This window comes from Chiloscyllium plagiosum, unplaced genomic scaffold (genome assembly GCF_037043375.1).
Source record: "Chiloscyllium plagiosum isolate Xiang-an unplaced genomic scaffold, Cpla_swu_hap1 HiC_scaffold_23, whole genome shotgun sequence".
NCBI lineage: Eukaryota > Metazoa > Chordata > Chondrichthyes > Orectolobiformes > Hemiscylliidae > Chiloscyllium > Chiloscyllium plagiosum.
Genome location: NW_028270161.1, coordinates 6,318,738 through 6,344,571, shown reverse-complemented (window position 1 = coordinate 6,344,571; position 25,834 = coordinate 6,318,738). Strand labels below are relative to the sequence as shown.

The window sequence follows — 25,834 nt, the reverse complement described above, 5'->3', positions numbered from 1 at the left end:
GGATAAATGTAGGGAAACGGGTCTGGGTGGGTTACTCTTCAGAGGGTCGTTGTAGGCTTGTTGGGCCAAATGGCCTGTTTCCACACTGTAGGGATTCTATGATAAACCTATCTGTTGGACCTAACTGCCTTGTATGCTTTGGGATTAGTGAGTTTTGAGAAGATTTGTAGCTCAGTTTGAGGTCCTGGATGTAGCTTGCTCGCTGAGCTGGAAGGTTCATTTTCAGATGTTTTATCACCATACTAGGTAACATCATCAGTGAGCCTCTGGATGAAGCACTGGTGGTATGGCCCGCTTTTTATTTATGTGTTTAGGTTTCCTTGAGTTGGTGACGTCATTTGACATCACCACAGGAAGTGACATCACCAGCCCAAGGAAATCTAAGCACATAAATAAAAAGCGGGCCGTACCATCAGTGCTTCATCCGGAGGTGGTGACGAAACATCTGAAAATGAACCTTCCAGCTCAGCGAGCAAACCTACATCCAGAGGCTTTGGAATGTTTCATTGTGCTACAGGCGGTGTAAAATGCAAGTTGTCGTTGAATAATTTCTATGTTAAAAAGCTTTCTTCTATCAGCAGAGAGTCATAGCAGAAAAAAAGGGCTGTTCAGCCCATCCATTGTGCTAGTCAAAAATAACAATCTAATTATTTTAATCCCATTTTATAACATTTGGCCCTTAGCCTTGTCTTGCGAGTGCAAATCTAAATACTTTGTTAATGTGATGAGGGTTTCTGTCTCTCCCACCCTCACAGTCAGTCAGTTCCAGATTCCCCATCGCCCTCTGAGTGAAAAACATTTTCTTCACATCCCTCTCAACCTCCTGCCCCTTTCCTTAAATCTAAGTCTCTGGTCATTGATCCTTCCAGCAATCATCAATGTCCTTTCCTCCATCTATGCCCCTCATAATTTTCTACATTTCAACCACATTTCCCTCTTGGTCCCTTCTGTTCCAAGGAAGACAATTCCAGACTGTCCAATCTCTGTTGCCTTGCTGGTTGCATGTTGTTTCGAAGGACCATGAGGGGTATGGATAGGATAAATAGACAAGGTCTTTTCCCTGGAGTGGGGGAATCCAAAACTAGAGGGGCATAGGTTTAGGGGGAGAGGGGAATGACTTAAAAGGGAGGTAAGGGCCAACATTTTCACGCAGAGGGTGGTGTGTGTATGGAATGAGCTGCCAGAGGAAGTGGTAGAGGCTGGTACAAGTACAGCATTTAAAAGACATCTGAATGGGTATATGAATAGGAAGGATTTAGAGGGATATGGGCCAGGTGCTGGCAAATTGGATTAGGTCAGTTTACAATATCTGGTTGACATGACAAGTTGGATCGAACAGTCTGTTTCCATGCTGTACAGCTCTATGACTCTACAGCCTTTGCTTTCCCTTTCTGTAGGACTCCTGAACCAGCTCCCGACATGGGGTTTAGATATTTAGAGATTATCACACACCTCTGGAGTAGGTGAGACTTGAACCTGAGCCTCCTAGCTCAGAGGTTAGGGCAATATCCATGTACAGCAAAAGCCCACAGCACCTGGTATTAACCAGGCCTGAGTGTCTGAGAAAAATCAGACATTTTCACCTTATAGAATCCCTACACTGCAGAGAGAGACCATTCTGCCTGCACAGACACACCAAGGAACACCCAACTAAGACCTATTCCCTACCTATTGCCACATTTACCATGGCTAATCCACCTGCTTTGAAATGTGGGAGGAAACCAGAGCACCAGGAGGAAGCCCACATGGGGAGAACATGCAAACTTCACACAGAGGGTGGAATCGGGCCCCAGGTCCCTGGTGCTGTGAGGCAGCGGTGCCAACCACTGAGCACTACTGATATCATTCCATTTCTTCTGCCTATTACACTGTGGCTTTTACTGAGCACTGAACTCAGTAAAGGGGACGCCAGTAGGTACAGAGAGACAGGAATTGGCCAGGGATATCCAGATAAATCACCAATGCAAGTTAAAAAAAAAGTTCTTGCTTAGCAAAGTAAAATAAATGGCAATAATATGACTTGAGTCAATTACAGGAGGGGGGGCACAATTTTAAAGTGAAAGGCAGGAAAATTTTGGGAAAAAGTTCCCACCCCCGGGGGATTTGAAATGCACTGCCTGGAAGTGGGGGGGAGGGGGTTGGTGACCTCACAATGAGCATTTCAAATGTTCTAACATTCACGCCCCCCCCCCCAAGGACTTTGGGAGGGGGCAGATACTGTTGGCAGAATCCGATGGGCTGAAGGGCCTGTGAAGTGCTGTATGATTCTGCATTCCTGCTGACAGTCCCGTTTAAATTTTAAAAACCAAAACCCCACTGCTGGAAGGTCTGCTGTGGGTGGACCCTGAGAGGTAGATGGGGCTAAAGGAAGGGGTTTGGAGGGAGATTGAGAGAGAGAGAGAGAGCACTTGTTAGCTCCTTCGGTGTGTGTGAGCCTGTGAGGAGTAGCATTGAGTGGGGAGGGAGGGAAGAGAGAGAGAGAGAGATCTGTGCTTTGCTGCAGTGCGATTTAGCGTCAGTCACTCCGTCTCTCTCTCTCTCTGAATGTGTCTCCCTCAGTCACAGTGTGGGCTGTCAGACAGGACCACTGCCTGGTCCCCCAAGCCCCAGTATTAGCCACTCCCCGACTGGCTCAGCCCAGGCACCTCCTCGCCGTCTCCTTCACACCCCCTCCCCTTGCCCTTCCCCTCCCTTCTGCAGTTCCAGGCTCCGAGCAGACAGATGCCCTGCTCCACTTGAAGAAAGGGCAGAGCAAGAGCCCACTACAGAAAGGGAGATAAGGCAGCGCTGGCTGTTATTCCACAGTCACATCCTTCCCCCATCAGGAAGTGGTGACTGCAAGCAACACCACACACAAAAAAAGGGGGGAGGCGGATTAAAACAAAAGCCCCAGACTTCCTCTTTCTGAGTTTCTGAGCTGTGTATTGGGGAGGGGGTCAGAGAAGGAGCTAGGGCCGGGGGTGGGTTGCAATGGCTCGGGAATGTGAAAAGAGCCGCCTTTCCTGGAAAAAGCAAGCGGACGACATTAAGAACATTTTCGAATTTAAAGAAGTCCTGGGCACGTAAGTACCGCTCCCTGCAGAGCCGGGAGTTAGCATCAGCGGAGGGGGGGTCCATAGCTCAGACGTTTTAAATACATCAGGCATTTGAGATGCAGCTTTTGGAGAGAGAATGTGTGACATTTCAGTTTTGTTTTATACATGTATATGTAGTGAATGAAAACGTGTTTTATACCAGCTTCACTAGACTCTGGCGAGTTATTTGTCCTTGAGAAATAATTTGTCTTTTATATATATGTGTATTTATAAAGTTTGCTTTAATTTTGTTTATTGTGCTTGTTGCGATTTAGGATTGTACCAGTTAAATATGGGATTGTATTCTGGAGTGCTCTGCACTGGGACACAGTTGCTGGAGAGAATATGTATAAACCTCGCTTTTGGATATTTGCAGGTTTCACTGCAGAAGAAGCGGTTCATGTCTATGATCCATTGCTGTTTGTTTGAGAAGTCTTTATCCTTCATGTGCGTTTGAAGCTGCAAACGAGAGCTATGATCTTAATCTTACAGCCCACATGAAAAACACAGAGACAACCGCCAGAACAGCTTGGCGATTAATAAGCAAGTCATGTTCGCAGGGAAATGTTGGCAACAAAGAGGTGTAACAAATTTTAAAGGTTATGTCAATGAGCTTGTTACATTTGTGTTGATTAGACCATGCTGCCTATCGTGAATACAGTAAACAGACACAGGAAAAGTGACTTAAGATCTCTATCAGTTGATTTGAGTTGCAAGTTTTGCATCAGCTGACACTACCTCTCCACAGAACAGAATAGCTCCCCAGGTGCTTTGAAATTGTTTGTCCTGTTAAATGACTTGATTTGTTTTCTTAAGCGGGACACTGGACGTTTAAGGTATAATGGATGAAACGAACAGTTTGAATACTCTGTGGGATCCTGGAACAAATCTCCTGGTCCCAAAGTTGAAATTGGGAGTGCTGTTTTGAAGCTGACATTCTGAAGTGATCATCAGGATAGATTTAGAGAGAGGCTAACTCAGATGGACTCTTGAACTATCCAAAACTCTGCTGTTTTGTACGGTAGCCCTCCACTCTTTATCTCAACTTGCCCTCATAAACTTTGTGTAGAAAATGTCAGCTTGTGTCTCTAACTCCCCGGACACGTGTACATCAGAGAGACTGCCTTTAGGCAAGGAGCCTGCTCATCGTGTACAGTGCTTAGGGTCAGAATCACACAGAGAGTTGGATAAAGAGTACAACATTTTGGAAAAGTGCAGGTCAGATTCTGCCTCCTGCTGAGAGACACCTCAAACGTTAGTGTATAAAACAAATATATCTCTGTAGTTTGGACATTTTCATGTCTGAAAATTCATTTTTCACTGAGGTTTAAAAATGAAATCTTATATTTTTAAGAAAACAAATGCTTCTCTTGTTAACTTGTAAGCTTCATTGCCCAACGCAGTTCCTGGCATAACCCATAATTATGTTTTTAGAGCAAATCCATACAAACACATTGATTTGATAATTAGGACAATGGTTTAGGCTTGATTGCTCACTGGAATGTCTCTTGAGATTAAATTTGCATAAAGTAAATATAATCTTCTGGGTTTTTTTTCCTTGCAATTTTGTCTCTGTAAAAGCAGCACCCTCAGGATACTGGCTGCTTTCTTGTTCATTCTCCAAGTGATTTTTTTTAATCTTTGTGCGGACAGAACAGGTCAGAGCTGAAAAATGTGTTGCTGGAAAAGCGCAGCAGGTCAGGCAGCATCCAAGGAGCAGGAGAATCGACATTTCGGGCATAAGCCCTTCTTCAGGAATGAGGAGGGTGTGCCAAGCAGGCTAAGATAAAAGGTAGGGAGGAGGGACTTGGGGGAGGGGTGCTGAGAATGCGATAGGTCGAAGGAGGTTAAGGTGAGGCTGATAGGCCGGAGACGGGGTGGGGGTGGAGAGGTCGGGAAGAAGATTACAGGTCAAGAAGGCGGTGCTGAGTCTGAGGGTTGGGACTGAGATAAGGTGGGGGGAGGGGAAATGAGGAAGCTGGAGAAATCTGCATTCATCCCTTGTGGTTGGAGGGTTCCCAGGCGGAAGATGAGGCACTCTTCCTCCAGGCGTCGTGTTGCCATGGTCTGGTGATGGAGGAGGCCAAGGACCTGCATGCCCTTGGTGGAATGGGAGGGGGAATTAAAGTGTTGAGCCACAGGGTGGTTGGGTTGGTTGGTGCGGGTGTCCCAGAGGTGTTCTCTGAAACGTTCCACAAGTAGGCGGTCTGTCTCCCCAATGTAGAGGAGGCCACATTGGGTGCAGTGGATGCAGTAAATGATGTGTGTGGAGGTGCAGGTGAATTTGTGACGGATATGGAAGGATCCCTTGGGGCCTTGGAGGGAAGTGACGGGGGAGGTATGGGCGCAAGTTTTGCATTTCTTGCGGTTGCAAGAGAAGGTGCTGGGAGTTGAGGTTGGGTGGTGGGGGGTGTGGACCTGATGAAGGAGTCGCAGAGGGAGTGGTCTTTCTGGAACGCTGATAGGGGAGGGGAGGGAAATATATCCTTGGTGGTGGGGTCTGTTTAGAGGTGGCGGAAATGACGAAGGATGATACGATGTATCTGGAGGTTGGTGGGGTGGTAGGTGAGGACCAGTGGGGTTCTGTCCTGGTGGCGATTGGAGGGGCGGGGTTCAAGGGCGGAGGAGCAGGAAGTGAAGGAGATGCGGTGGAGAGCATCGGCAACCACATCTGAGGGGAAATTGCGGTCTTTGAAGAAGAAGGCCATCTGGGTTGTTCGGTATTGGAATTGGTCCTCCTGGGAGCAGATGTGGCAGAGGCGAAGGAATTGGGAATATGAGTGGCGTTTTTACAGGGGGCAGGGTGGGAGGAGGTGTAGTCGAGGTAGCTGTGGGAGTCGGTCGGTTTGTAGTAAATATCCGTGTTGAGTCGGTCGCCCGAGATAAAAATGGAGAGGTCTAGAAAGGGGAGGGAGGAGTCTGAGACGGTCCAGGTAAATTTGAGGTCGGGGTGGAAGGTGTTAGTAAAGTGGATGAACTGTTCAACCTCCTCGTGGGAGCACGAGGTAGCGCCGATACAGTCATCGATGTAGCGGAGGAAAAGGTGGGGGGTGGTGCCAGTGTAGCTGCGATCGATGTAGCAGATGTAACCAACCCAACCGCCCCGTGGCTGAACACTTCAACTCCCCCTCCCACTCTGCCAAGGACATGCAGGTCCTTGGCCTCCTCCATCGCCAGGCCATGTCAACACGACGCCTGGAGGAAGAGTGCCTCATCTTCTGCCTAGGAACCCTCCAACCACAAGGGATGAATGCAGATTTCTCCAAATTCCTCATTTCCCCTCCCCCCACCTTTTCTCAGTCCCAACCCTCGGACTCAGCACCGCCTTCTTGACCTGCAATCTTCTTCCCGACCTCTCCGCCCCCACCCCCTCTCCGGCCTATCACTCTCACCTTAACCTCCTTCCACCTATCGTATTCCCAACGCCCCTCCCCCAAATCCCTCCTCCCTACCTTTTATCTTAGCCTGCTTGGCACACCCTCCTCATTCCTGAAGAAGGGCTTATGCCCGAAACATCGGTTCTCCTGCTTCTTGGATGCTGCCTGACCTGCTGCGCTTTTCCAGCAACACATTTTTCAGCTCTGACCTCCAGCATCTGCAGTCCTCACTTTCTCCTAGAGCAGGTCGGAGGCTCTTTCAGATGGATCATAGGCCAACACTTGTCATCACCTCACCAGAAATTCACAAACAAGCCATTTCCAGATCGGAGATCAGGATACTGATTCCCTGCAGAAATACTAACTGCCAACCCCCTCCCTGTGCCACCCTGGAGGGTCTGTTGTATCAGCTGACTTGACAGGTTCAGGGTTGGTAAGGGATTGACTAGGAGAAAGTGAGGACTGCAGATGCTGGAGTACCAGAGTTGAAAAATGTGTTGCTGGAAAAACACAGCAGGCCAGGCAGCATCCGAGGAGCAGGAGAATCGAGGTTTCGGGCATAAACCCTTCTTCAGCAATTTAACAGCAAAGGTTCTTTCCAGGTCTGGGAGAGTGTTGTCCTGAGCTGGGGTGGGGCTGACTGCAGGGAGTGTATGTGGCGGTGCATGGCTTGAAGCGTGGAGTGGAGGATCCGGAGCGAGGTCTGTTGTTGGAGGCTTCGGATTTGTTGCAGGTACAGGTTGTCCTGGTTGGGTCCAAATTGTGTTGGTTTGAATGTGGTCCGGAGTCCATGCGGGGTCAGTCGGTTCCGTAGGCAGGTGCTGAGGAAAGAGATGTGGCTGTAGTAGCGAGTTTGTCTCAGGACGTGACTGAAGAGCTTCAGGGCAGAGGAGATGATCTGGGGAGTGCAGCGAGAGAGGGACTCACTGATCCTTGTAGAGGGAGGAGGAGAACCTGTTCAAGGTACGCAACCTTGCAAGAGGATTCGCAGTAGGTTAAGATCAACTAGGAGAAAGTGAGGACTGCAGAGTTGAAAAATGTGGTGCTAGAAAAACACAGCAGGCCAGGCAGCATCCGAGGAGCAGGAGAATCGACATTTCAGGCATAAGCCCTTCTTCAGGAATCCCTTTGGTAAGGGATTGAACCTGAGACCTTTGGCGTTGGCACCCTTCAGTGTACGTAAGATGCTGGACATGCAGCAGGTGCATTTGTTAGGGATGGAGTGGCTTCAGTGCACCTCTGTTGACGTCTGTGAGAATCACATTTTGCCGTAACCTATTTGTTGTGTGTTGTTTGTTGGTATTGGCACCTGTTGCCACTGAATATCACACCAGTACACACCAGCCAATGGGTAATCACACCATTTCCCTCTGACATTGGCTTGTGCCTCTCTGTGCAAAAATCGACATACCTTTTTTGTGTCTGTAATTTACAGTAATCAGGAATATAAACTCAACAATTTCCATCTCGCCGAAGCCTTTTTATAGAATCCCTACAGTGTGGAATAAGGCCATTCAGCCCATTGAGTCTACAGCGACCCTCCCAAGAGCATCCCAATTGGACTCCCTCCCTACCCTATCCCTGCATTTCTCCTGGCTCAACCAGCTAGCCTGCATATCCCTGGACACTATGGGCAATTTATTGACTTAAATTTTACAAAGGTGAAACACTGGAATAGCACCAAAGTTGGTATTGCTGGGATAACATAGACATTTGTTTGCAAGATCAAGCTCCAAAGAGCAGAATCTTTCTATTGTTTTGAAAAACCTTCAAATCCATGACAAAACTTTTTTAATTTTAAAAATATGCTTTATTCATAAAAAGTATCTTTGTGTACATGCATAGTCTCTAACACAGATTGGTTCTGTACAGTTACATATCAAGAAAACAAACAAACAAACAAACATTGGGATGGATTATTTTAAAGCAGGCATGAATTCAGGGACATGACATGGAAAAAATACAGACTGCATTTGTGATCAATCATATTTATGTATTAGTTATTGCAATGTTTGATGCCATGAGAATGTGTAATAATTATCGTCTGCAGTATTGTGGCTGGAAATAGCTCTTTTGATTAAAAATTGTTCTCTAGAAGTCAGTACAGCCAATGATACAATGAGTAATCTCCATCTTATTTATGCCACAGGACACTATTCTGCTACTTCCTACATATATCAGAATTTTGCATGCTGTCTGTTGATGATGAAACAAAAATCATGCGGCAAATTTAATTGTTCATTAAGCCTGTTTTAGAGGAGTCAGAGGCTAAGAGTTAATTTTCCAACTAGTTGACCAAAGGCTGCAGAGTTTAAAATGTTTTGCAATTCCATGTCATTAGTCTCTGTTGTTTCAAGTGGGGACATGATTTATTAATTAAATTGCTGTCAACCATTGACCTTGCAACACGTATTGGGGCTGAAAATGTGTTGCTGGAAAAGCGCAGCAGGTCAGGCAGCATCCAGGGAACAGGAGAATCGATGTTTCGGGCATAAGCCCTTCTTCAGGAATGCCTGAAACGTCGATTCTCCTGCTCCTTAGATGCTGCCTGACCTGCTGCGCTTTTCCAGCAACACATTTTCAGCTCTGATCTCCAGCATCTGCAGTCCTCACTTTCTCCTCCAACACGTATTGGGAACTAACAGATATTGTCATTTACTTGGAGCATTGTCGAAGAAAGTACCAAAATATTATAACAAAATGTGGTAATTAACCAAAAGCATTATTGAACGATCCTTGAAAATGTGATGTGGCACCATTGCTAACACTCAGGGTCAAGCTCCACTGGAGTTTCTGAGTACATCATCTATACTGTCCCTTTAGCACCTTCTTGGATGAGTCTGATAACATTGGAGAAAACGATGACTGCAGATGCTGGAGATCAGAGTCAAGAGTGTGGTGCTGGAAAAGCACAGCCGGTCAGGCAGCATCTGAGGAGCAGGAGAGTCGCCATTTCAGGCAAAAGCCCTTCAACCTTCTCCTCGGACGCTGCCTGATCTGCTGTGCTTTCCCAGCACCACACTCTCGGCTCTGATAATATTGGAGATCTTTCAGATGATCTTTCAGGGAATTTGGGCCCTGTCTCCTCGTTCAGGTTGATGATATTGTTTACATTGTACAGTGTTCATTTCCAGTTGTAGAACCATCAAATCATACAGCACAGAAGAGACCCTTTGGCCCATCATTTTGTTCAGTGCAATGGTTTATACCCATTGACTGTGGTGCCATCAGTCACCCTCTTGCCACGGAGTCAGAAACATTTTCTTTTTCGCATTCACGGACTGCAGGGATCATTGGCAAGGCAGTCATTTTTGCATATCCCTAACTGAGTGCCTTTTTTATTTCAGAGGGCACTGAAGAGTCAGCCATATTGCAAATCTCACTCTCGCTGAGGGAGTTTAAAATATTGGACAGTCTGAACTCATTGGTCTCAAGGTTAGGTGAGATCATCCCCTATTATTGGGTTGTGAGCATATGTGTATGTCAACAAGTACTAGACTGTGCCAAAAACTTACACCCTTCTTCAAAAACCTATCCAAGTTTCCTATAAGCTTTTCCCACAATTCTGTTTCAGCTCATTTCCTGAAAGATTCCCTCCACTACTTCCCTGTTCTCTGTACCATGGTGAAGGGCAGATGTTTGTGGAGTTTTCCTTTTCACAAACCCCGCTTCCATCGTCTGTGGCAACTCAGATGTGTTATCACTATATAGTTAATGTATCTCTGGGCAATTTGATACTTTAGTGCTTGAACAATATCTCCCTGAGTTTTCTACAGAATAAGCATTGATCAGCTCTTAATCGTTCTTCAACAACAACAGAAATTGTTGTAAAAGCTCAGCAGTTCTGGATGCATCTCTGTTCCGAGGAAGGGTCGCTCAATCTGAAACGTTAACTCTGACTTTTCACCACAGATGCTGCCAGACCTGCTGAGCTTTCCCAGCAACTTCTGTTTTTGTTGCTGATTTACAGCATCTGCAGTTTTTTCGGTTTTCCCTAATCATTCTGCTTGGTTCAAATGCCGTTAGCTGGTTGACTAATTCTGTGTTTAATTATGATACCCAGAGTGTTGTCTTACCAGTGCTATGTGTATGTTCATGATCATGTTAAAATCTGATCAGCAAATTAATGTTCCGTTGTTACATGGTGCATAGTTGCTTTTACTGGACTATTCAACAACAACTGAACAAGCCTCTCCTGTGTTATGAGCTGTACTTTGAAACCTCCTTATTCGTCATTCCATCTCACTGCTCACATTACCTTGTGCTTGTCCACTCTGTATATAGTCTGGTACTCTTCAAACGCCCCTCAACCCTTTCAGATCTTTCTGTTTGCTTTGCACTCTTGTGCATTCCTTTGAAATCACCCTGAACTTGTTCTTGTCTGAAAACTAGTTCAGATGATCCCAGCTAATGGAACTACTGAGCATTGTGGATTCTGCTGGTGATTCCTGCTTTGTTGACCAAAGCTGCACTGACAACCACCCTTCACCTTTCTTTGATTTTGTCAATCTTCAATTTAGATTTCCTTCTATTTATCACCTTGTCAGCTCAGTGCCTGGTTGCATTATATGAAAAGCCTTGCGAAAATCCAAATGCTGTATAGCACATCCAGTCAATTCCCACTTTCTGTAAAGATCTGTTTCCTTGGAAAACTCCACAGAATTAGTTGTGCAAGATTTTGTTCTCATAAATCCAGGCTGATTACTGTAAAACCATTTCTTTATTTCATCATCCTTACTGCCCTTCTATCATCTGTTATGGGATGCCTTTTAACATTGATATTGTGTGTGGTTTTTGTTTGCAATATTCAGGCATCATCACAATTATCTACAAGACTACATGTTCACATGATATTGATATCAAGGAATCTGTGTTTCTAGAAGTATCTGATTTTAGGAGATTTTCAAACTCAGTATTTCCCAAAATCATCTTCAGTTGAGAGCACCTTAGAGATGCTTTCTGTCAATACTGTCCGCAATGGTTTATAATTGCCAAGAGAGAAGGCTGTTGCAGATCTGAATATTTTGCTCAGCCTGGTACTGTTTATTCTTGGATTCTCACTTCTGTGTTGCACCTTGTTTCACCTTTGGGGAGTTAGAAGGCTCCAGGTTCAGTTCCTACTCCAGGCTGACTTCCCAGTGCAGTACTGATGGAGTGCTGAACTGTTGGAGGTACCGTCTTTCAGATGGGAAGTTAAACAAATGTCTCACCTGTTCCTGCAGGTGCCTGTAAGAGAAAGATACCATCAAGCTATCTCCAGGAAGAGTGAGGGAGTTACCACTTGGCAGACCAAGAGTAAGACTGAGTCAGATAGATATCAGGTTGCATTTGTAAGCAGTCACTCTCTTCTTTTAGACTTTAGGCTAGAGTAATGTTATTATGCTGTTGACAAGGTTCCTCTGTAGTAGCTTAGATAAGGAATAAGAAGAGTACAGTCACTTTAATGCTGTAACCCCAACTTCCTCAGAATCTGGCAGCATCGCTGGGTCTGTTTAGGTCGATCACTAAATAAAAAAAAATCAAGTTCTATTAATAAAATTATTTGCATGTTATCGCTATTTCCACGACCACAGGATATTTCAAAGTACTTTGCAGACAATAAAATGTAGTCACTCTTGAAAATGTAGGAAAAACAGGAGCCAACCTATACACAGCAAGCTCCCGCTTGACCAGATAATTTACTTTCATGGGTTTAAGGTAAAAAGGGGTTAGTTTAAAGGAGGTGTGAGAGACATGTATTTTTTGCAGAGGGTGGTTAGTGCATAGAATGCACTATCAGAGGAGCTGGTAGAGGCTGATACAATAGCAACATTTAAAAGTCCTCTTGACAGATACATGAATAGGCAAGTAATAGAGAGATATGGGCAGCACAGGCAAAAGATTTTCAGTTTAGAAAGGGCTGGTTCCTGTGCTGTACCTTTTTGTTTTGTTAATGCCTAACCTTTGATGTAGAGTACATTGAGAGCTATTGGCACTCTGTGAAGTGATCAGCTGTATGATTTTAGGATTCCACCTGCCTTTGTGAATACTAGAATCCCAACAGTGCAGGAAGAGTCTGCACAAACCTGCCAAAGAGCATTCCAGCCAGTCCCCTACCCTCGTTATTCAATATTTCCCATGGCTAGTCCACCTAACCTGCACATCTTTGGACTGTGGGAGGAAACTGGAGCATCCAGAGCAAACCTACGCAACCATGGGGGTGTAAGTGCAAACTCCACACAGACAGTCACCTGAGGGTGGAATTGAACCCATATCCCTGGTGCTGTGAGGCAGCAGTGCTAACCACTGAGCCACCATGCTACCCAATGTGCTTGCTTTACTATGCTCAATCATTTCATGAATCCACCTATCCACCAAATCCATCAACTTTCCTCTATTGTGTTGAAGTGTGAGGTGTCACTTTGTGTTGCAAACTTTCATGTGAGTAACAAACAGCATGAATATGGCTGATGAGAACATTATTATTAGAGAGGACCATAGCAACTACAATGGTGGTGATGGTATTAGGCTAGTAACCCAGAGGGCGAAAGTGAGGCATGCAGATGCTGGAGATCAGAGACAAGATTAGAGTGGTGCTGAAAAAGCACAACAGGTCAGGCAGCATCTGAGGAGCAGGAAAATTGACGTTTCGGGCAAAGGCCCTTCATCAGGAATAAGGTTGGGAGCCTCCAGGGTGGAGAGATAAATGGGAGGGGCTGGGGCTGGGGAGAAGGTAGCCGAGAGTAAAATAGGTGGATGGAGGTGGGAACAAAGGTGATAGGTCGGAGAGGAGGGTGGAGTGGATACGTGGGAAGGAAGATTGGCAGGTAGGACAGGTCATGAGGATGGTGCTGAGCTGGAGGGTTGGAACTGGGGTAAGGTGGGGGGAGGGGAAATGAGGAAACTGGTGAAGTCCACATTGATGCCCTGGGGTTGAACTTTTCCAAGGCGGAAGATGAGGCGTTCTTCCTCCAGGCGTCGGGCGGTGAGGGAGTGACGATGGAGGAGGCCCAGGACCTGCATGTCCTCCGCAGAGGGGGAGTTGAAATGTTGGGCCACAGGGCGGTGGGGTTGATTGGTGCGGGTGACGAACAGAAGCATAAAGGTGTTACAAAGTTGTAAAACTACTCAGTCCTGTAGTTGATATGGGAGAGCGGAATGTCATTTATCTGTCAAAACATCAGCTGGCAGGTCCGTTTTGGTGGTGGTGGTGCCCCTGTTGTCTGTCTCAAGCCAATCTCACACTCCGCAGTAGCTCGCCTGTAACCTCTGTATGACATTGGAACAAGGACCAGGAGGATCTCCTTGACTATGAGACCCTTGATTGGCATTGTTTACCTGGGATAATCAGGGAGCCCTGGCTGACAGATATAAACAGGAGATTCTGACAGTCTCCTCAGTCTAAGGACTGACTTTGAGCTGGCTGGTCAGAGCCCATGTACTGTGCACATGTAAATAAACGGTGACTTGGTGACGGCATGTCGGCCTCTGCGTTGGCCTTTATTTATGTGTGCACTGTGCACGGACTCTGACCAGCTAGCTCAAAGCCAGTCTGTCTTTGCATCTGTCAGCCAGAACTCCCTGATTGACCATGAGATCCCTGATTGGGGGTTGCTAACCTGGGCCAATGAGGTCCATCTGGCCCTGGTTCTAACCACTACAGACTTTCATCATCTCACTGTATCCTTTTTCTGCTGGCCTTCGGTTTGCCCTCTAGGAGAGATCTGAACTCTGATCTAGTAGCTGCTCAGCTCTGATCAAACAATTGAAATGCTGACCTGCTCTTTATCAGACGTCCCATTTGAAGTTCATGATATGGAGGAGCCAGTGTTGGACTGGGGTGGACAAAGTTAGAAATCACACAACACCAGGTTATAGTCCAATAGATTTATTTGGAAGCACTAGCTTTCGGAACCCCGTTCCTTCATTAACTGGCTAATGAAGGAGCAGCACTCTGAAAGCTAGTGCTTCCAAATAAACCTGTTGGACTATAACCTGGTGTTGTGTGATTTTAACCTTTTGGAGTTATTTTGGCTCTTGCAATATTACGCACCCCTTCATTTATTTTATGGTCCATGTATGCAATTTGTCAACATGATTTTTAACATGATGGAGAGGGATAATCCTCACAGTTTACAGATAAAAGTAGAATTGACAGTGGAGACATGAGTCAGGTATGCAGATATAAGTCAGTGCGTATGTTAAAGAATAATTTCTATTCAGTCCTTTTTTTTTACAATTATAATGAGCATTATCTAAATAAGCTTAAATAAAAAACAAAAGAACTGCAGATGCTGTAAATCAGAGACAAAAACAAGAATTGCTGGAAAAGTTCAGCAGGTCTGGCAGCATCTGTGGAGAGAAATCAGAGTTAACATTTCAGGTCAATCTGGAAGTCTGAACTTAGTGTCTAACATCCAGGTGCTGGATGCTGACATGAATATGGACACTGGTTACCATGATTAATTCAAATGTATCCATCACAAATTCATATGCATTTCCTGTATCTGTTTTGTACATTTCATCTTAAATAGAATAACCAACCAAATGTACTGAAAAGCTTACATTTATACAGATCCCGCCATTTGGCTTTCCAATACTTATAGTTGAAACTGTGTAAGTGTACATGCTGAAATTATTTTTTTAAAGTTGGAACAATAGAAGCAGCCTGAATGGTGGGGTCAAGCTCCCACAGAACCAAGATTTTTATTGTTAGCTTATTGGTGCATGGATCTTGAAGCTGGATTTGGAATCTCTTAATGCTCTTTCAGTTACAGCTAAAAGCTAGGGTTCTCTTCCTGCTGCTAGAATTACATGTGAGATAATCTATTTTACTGAATTTACCTTTGCCAAGGGTGTGTTTAAGGGATGTTACTATATCGGATCAGTTAATTAGTAGTAGTTAATATATATTATTTTGTTAAGCGTTTGATAAGGGTTACAGTTAAGCCAAGTCTTTTTTTTTTATTTTGTCTGTATTTAAACTATAATTAAAATGTGTTTTGCTTACAAAAAGCCCAGGCCTCTCAATCTGTTTACTCTTCAGCATTGAGCAGACTGCTTGGTCTCAACCTCCCTTCATTAAAATATCCAGGAGAAACTATGCCTCTTAAAGCCATAGGATCATCATGCCACCTCAGCTCTGACCCTCTTTAAGCTCAACCTGACTGTCCACAAATTGGCTTGTTGGGTTGCTGATTTTCAAGTGATTGATTGTTAGACCCTGATCATTAAGGTGATATGGGGAAGAGACATGACACCAGACACACAGACTGAGGGAGGAGATGATAGCCAGATGTCGTCCAGACCCTCTCACCCAAAACTCTCAATCTCCTGGTGCTGGTTCAGAGTCAGTGCAGATGATCGAATCTTCAGTGCCATCTGCATCTTCCTGGACCCAGTGGCCTTGAGAACCACAGTCAGGGTCTAGCAGCAGCAGCCCCAGCTGAATGTTACATACAGAACCCAACTAATGAGGAAACGAACTGAGTCCACACGGGTGCGTGGCTGAACTGCGAGGCAAGTGTACAGCCCACAGGTGATTAGCTTCAAGCCGGCGTCAGGGGAGATTCAGGGTTGAATCTCCCCGGAGCCTGAATGACGTGAGTATGGGAGAGAAAGATCACGGTGCCTTAGCAATGCGCTACAATGCTAAAGGGGTGAGCTTGCGAAGAAGGGAGGGAGACTGACGACAGGAAACCACAGGCTGGTTAGCCCTGACCTTGATCATTGGTAAGATTTTAGAGCCCATTATTAAGGATGAGATCGCAGCGTATTTGAAAGTGTACGGTAAAATAGGGCAGGGACAGCACTGCTATGTCAAGGGGAGGTCATGTCTGACAAACCTGTTAGAATTCTTTGAGGAGGTAACAAGCAAGTTAGACAAAGGAGAGCCAGCGGATGTAATCTACTTGGATTTCCAGAAGGCCTTTGACAAAGTGCTGCACAGGAGGCTTCTGAATAAGATAAGGGCCCATGGTATAAGGGCAAAGGTACTGGCATGGAGAGAGGATTGGCTGACTGGCAGAAGGTGGTCTTTTTCAGGATGAGAGCTGATGACTAGTGGAGTTCCACAGGGGTCAGTGTTCGGGTCACAACTATTCACATTGTACATTAACGATCTGGACGAAAGAACTGAGGGTACTTTTGCTGAGTTTGAAGATAACACAAAGATTAGTGGAGGGCCAGATAGTGGAGAGTGGATAAAGAAGTGGCAAATGGAAGACAATGTGGGAAAATGAAGTTGTGCACTTTGGTAGGAAGAATAGATGTGTAGACTATTTTTGAAATGGGGAAAGACTTCAGAAATCTGAAGGACGAAGGAACTTTGAGTCCTAGTTCAGGATTCTCTTCCAGTTAACATGCAGGTTCAGTTTGCACTGAGGAACACAAATGCAATGTTATCTTGCATTTTGAGGGGGCTAGAATACAAGGACAGAGATACTGCAGAAACTATATAAGGCTCTGGTCAGACCACACCGGGAATATTGTGAGCAGTTTTAGGCCCGGTATTTAAGGAAGGATGTGCTGGCCTTGGAGAGTATCCAAGTTACAAGAATGATCCTGGGGATGAAGAGCTTGTCATATGAGGAGAGGTTGACGACTCTGGGTCTGTACTTGATGGAGTTTAGAAGGATGAGGGGGAAATCTGATTGAAACTCACAGAATACTGAGAGGCCTGAATAGACTGGACCTGCTGAAGATGTTTCTACTGACAGGAGAGACTAGGACCTGAGGGCCCAGCGTCAGAGAGAAGGGACGACCCTTTAGAGCTGAGATGAGGAAGAACTTATTCAGCCAGAGGGTGGGGAATCTGCAGAACTCATTGATGCAGAGGGCTGTGGAGGCCAAGTCATTGAGTGTAGTTAATACATAGATAGGTCGGCTCTTGATTAGTAAGGGGATCCAAGGTTACAGGGAAAAGACAGGAGAATAGGAATAAAAAACATGATCGAATGGTGGTGCAGACTCGATGGGCTGAATGGCCTAATTCTGCTGCTCTATCTTATGATATCACAAGAAACCACACTAGGGCATGTCAGGAGACACTTATCATGAAACTTGCTGGAAATGCCATCCTGACAATTTCTGGCACGATTTCACCCTCAGTAAATCCTGCAACAGTGTCTTCACTTCACAGATAGCTAGGTGCTGCAGTTTGGGGTATTTTGCAGTTGCGAAAAGTGAAACATACATGCAGCTCTTTCTCCTTCCTCCCTGTGCGGCTGACCTGTGACCCCTCCCATGTGCAAAGTTGAGGTGGCAGGATTTTGCTTGCTCAGAAAGTTGTTCACATGGAGAATTCCGTATTTCTGTTCTCAGCCAAGGCCTGAAACTCTTGAAAACGATCCGAAGATCAAATATGTGAGTAAAGCTTGAAAGGCAACGTTAGGCTAATCCAGAGATCAAAGGCTTGGCCTTAATCACTGAGCTTGATTAATGGCTTGCTGCTGTTGCTGGACTTTTGAACCACATGCTTTGAATGATGTAAAGTAACTTTGCACTTTATGGCGGATTGGGTGGCTATGGTTTCCTCAATGAAGCTATTGGAACCTAAATCAATATTTCAGGACAATAACCTTCCATCAGATCTGTTCCAATGAGTGATCATTGATCCGAAACATTAATTCTGTAAGTTTCCAGACCTGCTGAGGATTTCCAGCATTTTCTGTTTATATCTCCGTTTTTTTAGCGTCTGCAGTATTCTGCTTTGCTCTACTTAAGGAAGGTACCAAATTCAGAGGACTCTTCAACACCTTTGGCAATGCACTTGTATAATTAATGCAATGCAAAATTTGCAACATTTCTCCTGAAGTTGAAAGGTGACTGACATTGATAGTTGGAGGAAGAGTTCTGATGTTATATAGCACACCATCTATCCTTGGCCAAAGAACAATGCAAGTTTGATCAGATTAGCTGGCTTTGTGTCACTGCAAGTATCTTCAAATTGATATTTGTAGTCTATCATTGCCTTATGAACTCTGCCTCACATATAAAATCACTACAGTAAATCACAGCAAATACGTTAGCCCGGTTTGTAAGACAACCCCATTTTGCTGCCCCGTAATGTCAGGATTTGCACACATTTGTGAATATGTTGACCTTCTTTCCAACCACACCATGCTATACTCGCATTAGTGGTCAGCTTTAATTTTTCTCCCACATGTTTACTGAATGATGCTTAGTGCTAGGGACTCAACAGGCGATATGGGTTGTGTTGCAAAGGTACGTGAGACTTTTAAAATCAGCCATTCTTTTGCATTGGAAGCTGATGACATTTCGAAATGACGGTGCCCACACCCACGACCTGTGGTTTTTGAAGGCGTTTTTTTGAGACTTCAAAGGTCACCTTATATTTTAATATCTGCAGTACTTCTGTTTGTGTGATCTTCATTTACCCACGCAGAAGTCGACAACTGAGTTAATAAAATTATAACTGGGAGCAGAATAGAACATGTTGCTGCTTATGATCATTGAAATAGCACACAGTGTCTGAAGGATTAAGAATTGAGGAATCATCAAGATTAACTCAATAGGAGATCACCAATTCATAAATTGTCTAAAATTTTATAGCATTCCCACTAGTCAGTGCAAAAGGTGTAAATAATCTTATTGGATGTAAAATGTCAACTTTTCATGTAGCATCTACATTTTACATTCTGCTGAACGCACCAGTTTGATCTTCTTGATAACAGCCATTCACCTGGAACACTGTCAGCTCAACACTCAATCAAAGTATTCGATTACATTTATCTCGGATTGCTCGATTTGTTTTTTTTAAAACTCATGTACTTCACATGGAGTTGTCTCATCTGAAATTAGTTAAATTTTCATGATGGAGAAATGTTCTTTTAAAGCATCTGTTTCAGACCCTACACCACAAGTTGCCTAGGAACAGTGCTGAGTGTTTGGTATTCATGGCATCTATTTTGTCAGATTTACAAAGTAAACCAATATCATCTCTGCACTGGGTTCCTGTTGGCATCATTGCTAATCCAGCATGGACATTTGAAATGAAAACAGGAAGTGAAGGTGGAATGATTGGAGGCAGGGCTTGCTGGATCTCATTGACTATGATTTCCCTGATTGGGGTTGTTAACCTGACCCAAGCAGGGAGCCCTGGCTGACAGACATAAACAGGAGATATAGAGATTCCCCTGACTCTAGGGACTGGCTCTGAGCATGGCTGGTCAGAGCCCATGTACTGAAGAGGAGATCATCAACTCATAAATTATTTAAAATTTTATAACATAACTTTAGGCCTCTACTCTCTGGAATTTAGAAGAATGAGGGGATATCATAATGAGGTATTCAAGGTGATAAAAGGTGTGGATAACTTTGAGGTGGGGTGCATGCTTCCTCTTGTGGGGCTTTCTAGGATGAGAGGTCATAGTCTTAAGATAAGGGGCAGCAAATTTAAAACAGAGTTGAAGAGAAACTACTTCTCCCAAAGTGAGACAGCTTGTAGCCTTACATGTTACACCTCCACTAAGGAAATGCAGGAAAGTGCTTGACCATGGGGGTGAGGGGGCCCATTTGTTCAGAAGAATTGGGGACATCTGTTCTTAGTGTCAATGGATCGGTGTAAATAAGGTGATAACATTTGTTCACTTGTGGAATGTGTGGCAGTACTTCCTTCTCACCCCAGGGGCTGGAGGCGTGCATATTTCACAGTACCATGTTGGATAACTAAAAATTCTGGTTATGTCGAAGACTCACACTCAATAGGAAAAGAGCTTGTAATTTAATAAGCTGAGTGGAACATGCACGTAATAGAACAATCCTGATACATTTCCCTGTATACCACACTGAGCAGATTTGAATTTATGAAGCTCAGCTCCCTCATCTTGACTGTTCTGGAATGTGAATGTCTCATTACCCTTACATACTCAGAAAACATGAAGGATGAATCTGAGATAGTAAGGAAGTTGGAAAATGTTCATGTGTGAGTGAGAGAGAGAAAATGTTCTTCTGTAAATTACATTCACTGACTGAAGGGTTCAAGGGACACAGAGAGAGAGAGAGAGAGAGAGAGAGAGAGAGAGACACACAGGATGGAAGCTGGTGGAAAGATTAACTCATTATGGTCTGATCTGAGTGAACACTGGCTTGTCATGGATTGAATGTTTATGTGTTGTTCCCGGGAGCTCGAGATCTGGGAAGGTTATGAATTTAATTTGCATTCTGGGAATCTAAGATGATTTTAAAAGAAAAAGCCATTTTGTAGGACAATGTTACTGGACAAACTATCTGAGCGAGGTTACCTCATGACCTTTTCCACACAGTTTAGACTAGTCCCTCATTATGATGTACCTGTTAAAAGGGAAGATTATCTAGCCAAAGCAATCGACCATATGGATCAGGGTTTCCCACTTTGACGTGCATGTAGCTTAACTAGTCAAGTGTACTCAGACCTGTCAATGAGTTTCTCTTCCTCTATAAACTTTTGCCATTTTATTGCTGCTTATCTGATTAAGGACATGTGGCGTTTTTGTAGATTTAATACCAAATCCTGTGTAAAGACAGCTTGTCTGCAGCAATAAGGAGAATAGCCTGAGAGAGCTCTTAGGGGTAAGAGTTGGCGTTGCTACTCTCCTAAAGGTTTTAGAACATTAGCTCAAGCCTGACCTGTAGGTATCACTGTTATGGTGTGCATTGATGCCATTGGTAAATAAAGGTAATAATTTAAACTAAACTGTCTGTAAGAGTTTTATATTCCAGACTGCCACAGAGTACGATCTCTGGGATGAGCCAAGAGAGGCTGACAGGTCGAGTCCATCAGGGACTTTAACAAAAAGGTTGTGAATCTGTGGAATTCGCTATCCCAAAGTGTGTTGGATTCTGGAACAGTGAGTAAATTTAAGGAGGAGTTAAACAGATTTTTAATTGGTAATGGGTTGAAGGGTTACAGGGAGAAGGCAGGAAAATGGGGGTGAGGAGCCTATCAGCTATGTTTGAATGGCGGAGTGGACTCGATGGGCTGAACGGCCTAATTCTGCTCCTAGATCTTATGAATTTATGTAAATAAAGGGTGACTTGATGATGGGATACTGGCCTCCTTCGAATTATTTCAGAAGGTGACCCAAGGAAGGTTGACTCCTACCTGAAGAGACTATTTTAGAAATGTATCAGCTGAGAGAATCTTCTCTGGATTCCCTTCAAAACCAGTGTATCTTTCCTTAGGTCGGGGACCCAGAATGGTTCACATTAATCCAGCTGTGGCCTGACTGGTGCCTTGTTTTGTTTTATGACACAATGCTCGGTTCCTCATTTTGAGAAAGAATTCCACACAAGATGTTAATTCGTCAAATTTATTAGAGTCCTTTGAGGACGGAATATGCAGGGTAGATAGAGGGGAAACAGTAAATGTAATATATTTTGGATTTCCAAAAAGCTTTTGATCAGCCTTTGCATATAAGACAATATGGTAAGACAAGAGCTCATGGAGCTGGAGGTAGTGTATCAGCATGCACAGAGGACTGGCTAACTAATAGAGGGCAGAGTGTTGGGCTAAGGGGCCAGCAGACTGTGATAGGTAGATTGCCACACAATCAATGCGAGGGTCACAGTTATTTACAATGTATGTTATTGATTTTGGGGCAGTGGTTAGAACTGCTGCCTCACAGCACTCTCCCCGTATCTGCATGAGTTTCCTCCCACAGTCCAAAGATGTGCAGGTTAAGGTGAATTGGCCATGCTAAATTGCCCATAGTGCTCAGGGATGTGTAGGTTAGGTGCATTAGTCAGGGGTAAATGTGGATTAATAGGTGAATGGGTCTGGGTGCGTTAGTTTTCGGATGGTTGGTGTGGACTTTAGATTAGATTAGATTCCCTTCAGTTTGGAAACAGCCCTTCGGCCCAACCAGTCTACACCGACCCTCCAAAGTGCAACCCACCCAGACCCATTTCCCTCTGACTAATACACCTAACACTATGGACAATTTAGATTAGATTAGATTAGATTACTTACAGTGTGGAAACAGGCCCTTCAGCCCAACAAGTCCACACTACCCCACTGAAGCGCAACCCACCCAGAGGACCAGTTCCAAAAACGTAACCCCCCTGCCCCTTGTAAAAACGCCATCCCATTCTCCCAATTCTTTCGTCTCCGTCGCATCTGCTCCCAGGAGGACCAGTTCCAAAAACGTACAACCAAGATGGCCTCCTTCTTCAAGCACCGCAATTTCCCCCCCGACGTAGTCGACGATGCCCTCCACCGCATCTCTTCCACTTCCCGGTCCTCCGCACTTGAGCCCCGCCCCTCCAACTGCCACCAGGACAGAACCCCACTGGTCCTCACCTACCACCCCACCAATCTCCATGTACAGCGCATCATCCGCCGTCATTTCCGCCACCTCCAAACGGACCCCACCACCAAGGATATATTTCCCTCCCCTCCCCTATCAGCATTCCGTAAAGACCACTCCCTCCGTGACTCCCTCGTCAGATCCACACCCCCCACCAACCCAACCTCCACTCCCGGCACCTTCCCCTGCAACCGCAGGAGGTGCAAGTCTTGCGCCCACACCTCCCCCCCTCACCTCCCTCCAAGGCCCCAAAGGAAACTTCCATATCCGCCACAGATTCACCTGCACCTCCACACACATCATCTATTGCATCCTCTGAACCCGATGTGGCCTCCTCTATATTGGGGAGACAGGCCGCCTACTTGCGGAGCATTTCAGAGAACACCTCTGGGACACTCGGACCAACCAACCCAACCACCCTGTGGCTTAACATTTCAACTCCCCCTCCCACTCCACCATGGACATGCAGGTCCTTGGACTCCTCCATCGCCAGACCACAACAACACGATGGTTGGAGGAAGAGCGCCTCATCTTCCGCCTAGGAACCCTCCAACCACAAGGGATGAACTCGGATTTCACCAGTTTCCTCATTTCCCCTCCCCCCACCTTGTCTCAGTCAAATCCATCGAACACAGCACCGCCTTCCTAACCTGCAATCTTCTTCCTGACCTCTCCGCCCCCACCCCAGTCTGACCTATCACCCTCACCTTGACCTCTTTCCACCTATCGCATTTCCGACGCCCCTCCCCCAAGTCCCTCCTCCCTACCTTTTATCTTAGCCTGCTGGACACACTTTCCTCATTCCTGAAGAAGGGCTTATGCCCGAAATGTCGATTCTCCTGTTCCCTGGATGCTGCCTGACCTGCTGCGCTTTTCCAGCAACACATTTTCAGCTCTGATCTCCAGCATGTGCAGACCTCACTTTCTCCCTACATTTACCCCTTACCTAACACTATGGGCAATTTAGTATGGTCAATTCACCTGACCTGCACATCTTTGGACTGTGGGAGGAAACCGGAGCACCCGGAGGAAACCCACGCAGACACGGGGAGAACGTGCAAACTCCACACAGTCAGTTGCCTGAGGCGGGAATTGAACTCGGGTCTCTGGCGCTGTGAGGCAGCAGATTTTGGGGCAGCACGGTGGCTCAGTGGTTAGAACTGCTGCCTCACAGCACTCTCCCCGTATCTGCATGAGTTTCCTCCCACAATCCAAAGATATGCAGGTTAAGGTGAATTGGCCATGCTAAATTGCCCATAGTGCTCAGGGATATGTAGGTTAGGTGCATTAGTCAGGGGTAAATGTGGATTAATAGGTGAATGGGTCTGGGTGCGTTAGATTTAGGATAGCCAATTCTTCTGACCTGCACATCTTTGGACTGTGGGAGGAAACCGGAGCACCCGGAGGAAACCCACGCAGACACGGGGAGAATGTGCAAACTCCACACAGACAGTCGCCTGAGGCTGGAATCAAACCTGGGACCCTGGTGCTGTGAGGCAACAGTGCTAACCACTGAACCATTATCTTAGCCTGCTGGACACACTTTCCTCATTCCTGTTGGGCTGAATGGCCTGTTTCCACACTTGAGGGATTCTATGATTCTGTGATGACTTGGGTGACAGTGAAGGTGCTATTGCCAAGTTTGTAGATGACATAAAAACTGGTGGGAAGGCAAGTAATGAGGATGACACAAAGAGTTGCTTTTTAAATTAATTCCTCATAGAATGTGGGCATTGTTGTCTAGGCCAGCATTAATTGCCCATCCCTAATTACCCAGAGGGCAGTTTAAGAGTCAGCTGGGTGTCTGGAGTCACATGTGCAGCATGCCTCCTTAAAAGACATCAATGAACCAGATGGGTTTTTCCAATAATTGACAGAGGATTCATAGTCATCAATTAAGTCTGAATTCCAGATTTTCATTGAATTCAAATTCCACCGTCTGCCTTGGCTGGATTCAGACCCGAGTCCCCAGAATGTTACCTGGGTCTCTGGATTAATAGTGTAGCAACAATACCACGAGGTCATTCCCTCTCTGTTGTCAGCAGAGGGATTATAGATATGGTGAGTGTGTAGAGGAAAAACATGGCAGCTAGAATATAATGTGGGAAAATGTGAGGTTATTTAGGAAGAATAGAAGAGCTGAATATTACTTGAATGGGGGAGGACTGCAGAAAGCTGCAGATAAGAGGGTTTTTGGTGTCTTCATACATGAAACACAAAAAGCCAGCATCCAATTTCAGCACCTAAGAAGGAAGGTGTGAACTGTTGGCCCTCATTTCAAAGGGAATGGAGTTTTATAAGTAGGGAATTGTTGCTAAAACTATACAAGAAAATCAAGCAGGCCATTAGATTAGATTAGATTCCCTACAGTGTGGAAACAGGCCCTTTGGCCCAACCAGTCACCAGAATACTGTGGTCAGTCTGAGCCCCTTATCAAAGGGAAGGAACATTGGCTTCAGAGACAGTCCAGAGAATGTTCACTAGACTAAAACCAGATCCAGAGAGACTATCTTATAAAGAAAGGTTGAGTAGGTTGGACCTGTGCTTGTTGGAGTTTAGAAGAATGAGAGGTGAACTCATTGAAACATACAAGATTCCCAGGGGAATTGGACAGGGTAGATGTTCAAAGGTTGTTTCGTCTTGTGGGAGAGTCTAGGACCAGAGGGGTCCTCCATTTCAGTCAAAGATGAAGAGGAATTTCTTTTCTCAGAGGGGAGTGAATCTATGAAATTCCTTACCACAGAGGACTGTTGAAGCTGGGTCATTAAGCGTATTCAAGGCTGAGAGAGATTTTTGATCAGTAAAGGAATCGAGGGCTCTTTTAAAAAAAAAGGTAGAAAGGTGGACTTGAAGATTATCAGATCATCCATAGTCTTATTGAGTGGTAGACTGGATTTGATGGACTGAATGGCCTATTCCTACCACGATGACTTGTAATTTCTTTCAGGCACTGTTTGGTTGCTGTTGCCGTGTTTCCATTCTTGGTCCAGAAACTCATTATTTTTCAATACCGTTCCTATCTTTTTTTTTTCAAATCTTGTCCCAGGCCACAGAGCGGGGCTTTGTGTTGAAGTGTGCAAGAGTCCGAGAGGGTTTG

At 45.2% G+C, this 25,834-nt stretch overlaps 1 protein-coding gene across 1 annotated transcript in view; it reads left to right on the top strand.

Annotated features, from left to right (window-relative positions):
- The first annotated feature begins 2,548 nt into the window (after positions 1-2,548).
- Positions 2,549-25,834, top strand: part of camk1da (calcium/calmodulin-dependent protein kinase 1Da) — a 475,456-nt gene continuing 452,170 nt past the window's right edge. The window contains exon 1 of the mRNA XM_043714161.2: positions 2,549-3,062. Coding sequence (XP_043570096.1) covers positions 2,971-3,062 — 92 coding nt within the window. The 5' untranslated portion in view covers positions 2,549-2,970. The remainder of the gene's footprint in view (positions 3,063-25,834) is intronic.